The 4,860-nt window shown below is 41.3% G+C and overlaps 1 protein-coding gene across 2 annotated transcripts; it reads left to right on the forward strand.

The window, feature by feature from the left end:
- The first annotated feature begins 3,074 nt into the window (after window positions 1-3,074).
- Window positions 3,075-4,352, forward strand: nupr1b (nuclear protein 1b). 2 transcript variants are annotated; one of them, XM_042083780.1, is made up of 3 exons: window positions 3,075-3,331; window positions 3,479-3,614; window positions 3,893-4,352. In XM_042083780.1, the coding sequence occupies exons 1-2, from the start codon at window positions 3,235-3,237 to the stop codon at window positions 3,604-3,606; spliced, it is 225 nt and encodes a 74-aa protein (XP_041939714.1). In that variant the 5' UTR covers window positions 3,075-3,234; the 3' UTR covers window positions 3,607-3,614; window positions 3,893-4,352. The 2 variants fall into 2 exon arrangements, with proteins under 2 accessions (XP_041939714.1, XP_041939713.1); XM_042083779.1 differs by having other exon boundaries at window positions 3,076-3,331; window positions 3,890-4,352.
- The last annotated feature ends 508 nt before the right edge of the window (window positions 4,353-4,860 follow it).

Below are 4,860 nucleotides of genomic sequence, written 5' to 3' on the forward strand. Positions count from 1 at the left end.
GCGTTGAGCAAATTTGTCTTGATAAGACTCCTTAAAATAAGTCAAAGTCTTCTTAAATTAAGTCAAAATGTTCTTTTGAGAGGGCACTAGGTAAGTCTTTTCATACTAAAAACAATACCAAATAGATTTTTTAATCTTAATATAAGATTAATAACACTTGGTTAGAATTCATTTTTTGCAGTGCACATCTCATATATATGGGCACATCTCATATGGGCACTGCTCTGTGTTGGATACGGTATTAAACTGTGTAGTTGCTGGAGGATGTGGGTGATGTGATCTCATGGCCTAGTACGGCTGAGCACCCTAGCAGCAGGTTTGAGTATATTGCAGCTGTTTAATCTGTTGGAGGACACGCCAATGAGCAGGGAGCGCTAGGAGGGTGATGCAGTGATCTAACCTGCAGTGATGAGGGCATGAGGAGGGTGATGTAGGTGATGAGGGCATGAGGAGGGGGTTGCAGGTGATGAGGGCTTCCCGGCTTTCACTGTTAAGGGGGCAGCCGTGGCCTACTGGTTAGCACTTTGGACCTGTAACCGGAGGGTTGCCGGTTCGAACCCCGACCAGTAGACACGGTTGAAGTGCCCTTGAGCAAGGCACCTAACCCCTCACTGCTCCCCGAGTGCTGCTGTTGATGCAGGCTGCTCACTGCGCCGGGATTAGTGTGTGCTTCACCTCACTGTGTGTACACTGAGTGCTGTGTGTGTTTCACTAATTCACGGATTGGGATAAATGCAGAGACCAAATTTCAAAAGAGTATATATACTTATACTATACTATAGCTTCATGAGTGAGTCTCAGCTTCATGAGTGAGTCTCAGCTTCAACTGCTTGAACTGAAATGTCATTTTACTATCTGACCCTCTGTGCTTATTTGATTACTGTCAAAATCTGTTGTTTTTCATATTTACAAATATAAAATGAAATTACAAAAAACACGCACACACACACACATAATGGTAACTGTGTAAATCATTGAAAGTAATATTGTAGAGGTACATGAAGTAGCAGCACTGTGAATACAATAGTGGTAATAATATTGTAAATGATGATGAATACTGTAAATTCATACACAGTAATAGCAGAGAGGGCTAAAGCGGAGCTAGTAATGAAGGACCTTTGGTAATAGGGTACTACTGTAAATGTACTGTAAATGTACTGTAAATGTACTGTAAATGCATACAGTAATAGGGTACTACTGTAAATGTACTGTAAATGTACTGTAAATGTACTGTAAATGCATACAGTAATAGGGTACTACTGTAAATGCATACAGTAATAGGGTACTACTGTAAATGTACTGTAAATGCATACAGTAATAGGGTACTACTGTAAATGTACTGTAAATGATGATACAGTAGTATGGAGCCTACTGTAAATGCATACAGTAATAGGGTACTACTGTAAATGTATACAGTAATAGGGTACTACTGTAAATGATGATACAGTAATAGGGTACTACTGTAAATGATGATACAGTAATAGGGTACTACTGTAAATGCATACAGTAATAGGGTACTACTGTAAATGCATACAGTAATAGGGTACTACTGTAAATGATGATACAGTAATAGGGTACTACTGTAAATGCATACAGTAATAGGGTACTACTGTAAATGCATACAGTAATAGGGTACTACTGTAAATGCATACAGTAATAGGGTACTACTGTAAATGATGATACAGTAATAGGGTACTACTGTAAATGCATACAGTAAGAGGGTACTACTGTAAATGCATACAGTAATAGGGTACTACTGTAAATGATGATACAGTAATAGGGTACTACTGTAAATGCATACAGTAAGAGGGTACTACTGTAAATGCATACAGTAATAGGGTACTACTGTAAATGATGATACAGTAAGAGGGTACTACTGTAAATGTATACAGTAATAGGGTACTACTGTAAATGATGATACAGTAATAGGGTACTACTGTAAATGATGATATGTAGTATGGAGCCTACTGTAAATGTATACAGTAATAGGGTACTACTGTAAATGATGAATAAGTGCTGTAAATAAGGAAACAGTAATAGGATAACTACTGTAAATTAATATGCAGTAATAGTTCTGTAAGTAGCTACTATTACAGTAAATTACTGGCATCCTGCTGCCATTGAGTTACTGTAAAATCTACAATAGTCTTTTTACACTGCGTGTGTGTGTGTGTGTGCGTGTGTGCGTGTGTGTGTGTGTGTGTGTGTGCGCGCGCGTGTGTGCACGAACGTGTGTGTGTGTGTTGCGGACGGTGTTGAGGTCAGTAGGCCATGTGGAATGTGAGTTGAGAACAGGGGCAGGTGTACCTCAAACATTAACCTGAATCATCTCATCTAATCTCACACACCCGCCTGCTAACATAATCTGCATCAGATTACAACAAGGTCGTTGATAAAGTGAAGACTAAAGGCCGGAAAACCTCATTACAGTAGGAAACTAGGACAGACACCAGTTTGCATTATTCAAAACATCAAACAATGTGTTCACATGTGATTATGTGATTCAAAACTTCCAACAATGTGCTCACAAATTACTGAAAACATCCAACAATGTGTCCACAAATTATTCAAAACATCAAACAATGTGTTCACAAATGATTCAAAAAACATCAAACAAGCTGTTCAAAAAGGTCCTTTCTGATCCTGATCTGGAAATACAACTACAACAGGACCTGCTAAAGCTCATAACAGATACCAGAGAGGACACACGGATGGAAAACATTCCAAAACTGAACTTATCAACCTCTGAAACTTTCTGCCTGATCCCGAATTTACAGTTGGCCTAATATAAAACTACAGGTCCGAACTGACAATGCAGTGCCTTTCTTCAGACAACCGTCCACTCCCGGATGAAGGATGCCGAATAAAATCCAGGAGTTACTTAAAACAGTTATGCTGACCCCTAAATTATAGGACAAACACGGGTATTTTTCAGGACATAAACAAAAGCTGTGTTTGTGCTGGGAGGAGACGTTGGTCAAACATTTACCAAAAGCTGATGCAACTCCGAGCGGCCAGCGGTGACTCACAGGCACGCAAGGAGGAGCGAGCGCACGAACGTATAAAATCCCGAACCTCATTCGCTGTAAACATCAGCACACCGCAAGGACAAAGAACTCTACCCTGCGCTTTCTCCAGCGATAAAAAAGTCATTTCTGGTCTTTGCAGTAGCAGCCTGAGCTCGACTTGTTTGTCTTGTTTGAAGTTTTGTTAGCTAAGTTTTTAATATTCAGCATGAGTTTCGTGGAAGTGAAGAATCTCGAGCCCACAACTTTTGAGGAGCGTTACTATGATGAATATGAATACTACAATCTGAGTGACCGTTATACAGGTAAGAAATCTACGTATGTGTGTTTGATTGTCTGTGGCGCAGTTTGTGCCCTTGTTGTGCTGGCTCTGTTGGTGTAATCTGATGCCTGCCGCAGTGACACTGTTTGCTGTTGAGGGAGTGACGTGTGTTTTGCCGTTACGTCCGCAGGGGGCGCCAGTCGCAAAGGCCGATCCAAGAAGGAGGCGAGTGAGAACACCAACCGTCAGAACCCCGCGGGCCACGAGCGCAAGATCACCGAGAAGCTGCAAAACGCGGAGAAAAACGCCAAGCAGTGAAGTGCGAGGTTTGTAGGCTACGTCTCAGATGATCCCATGTATTGTGTGAAACATGGATGCATAGATTGCTCTGCATTGTAGGAAATGCAGTTTTTTTGGTCATAGCCTACTTTAATTATGAAATAATGTTTTGAATCTAGAAACATTTGTTTTATTGTGACTGTTTTACAGCTGGGTCAATGAGTCCTTGCTGAGAGTTAAAAGTAAAGTAAAAAGCAGTCCGTGATTGCTCTGATTAAAACGTCCCGTGGGCTGTAAGTAACTAATGGTGTTTCCCTGGCAGAAGCAACTGGACGGCTAACTCTGGTATCTGACCACTGACGGCCTTGGCCTCTGAGAGGGACAATCTCCATGGCGACCAGGGCGGCGCTGTGTGTGTGACCTGGTGCCCTTGCCCACGCTGAGCAGCGTTTGTGGCACGGCTACCCAGCGTGCCCTGTGAGCCAGGGGCATCTCTCAGACCCCTGGCGTCAGGCACGGGCGCTTGTGGTGGGCGGCGGCTTCATTCATGTGTTTGCTTTAAGAATGTTCTGGAATCTGAGGGGGTGAAATGGCTGATGGGAAATGTAAAGAAAGTTTTTTACACACATTAGTGTCGAAATAAAGATGTTTTTCACACACATTAGTGTCTAAATAAAGATGTTTTTACACACATTAGTGTCGAAAGATGTTTTTACACACATTATTGTCTAAATAAAGATGTTTTCACACACATTAGTGTCTAAATAAAGATGTTTTTCACACGAGTCTGCGAGCCACTGACTGATTGTGTCGCAGCTAGAAAATAAATAACAGTCTACAGATGGCCCACCAAGCCAGGGCTAGAAGGTTGACTGGTTGCCTAGGAAACAGGTGGATCTATCCCAGGCCAACTGGCCAGTCCAGTTGATAACATAAACTGAGTTGATATGACACACACACACACACACACGTTTGGTTAAAACATGAGTTAATTTATATGACACACACTTGATTAATACACTATGATAATACATTAGGCTATGACTCATAGATGACCCATAGAGTATGTACAGCATGACCGATGAACCAGGATTGTATATGACACATGCTATATGACACACTCTATATGACACATGCTATGACACACTCTATACGACACTCTATATCAGTGTTTTTCAACCTTTTTTGTGCCACGGCACACTTTTGACACTTAAAATGTCCCACGGCACACTAACATCCTGTGTGAAGAAAAAATAAACATACCATAGCCTAAAACTTTAAATAATACACAGA

This window comes from Alosa sapidissima, chromosome 24 (genome assembly GCF_018492685.1).
Source record: "Alosa sapidissima isolate fAloSap1 chromosome 24, fAloSap1.pri, whole genome shotgun sequence".
Taxonomy (NCBI): domain Eukaryota; kingdom Metazoa; phylum Chordata; class Actinopteri; order Clupeiformes; family Clupeidae; genus Alosa; species Alosa sapidissima.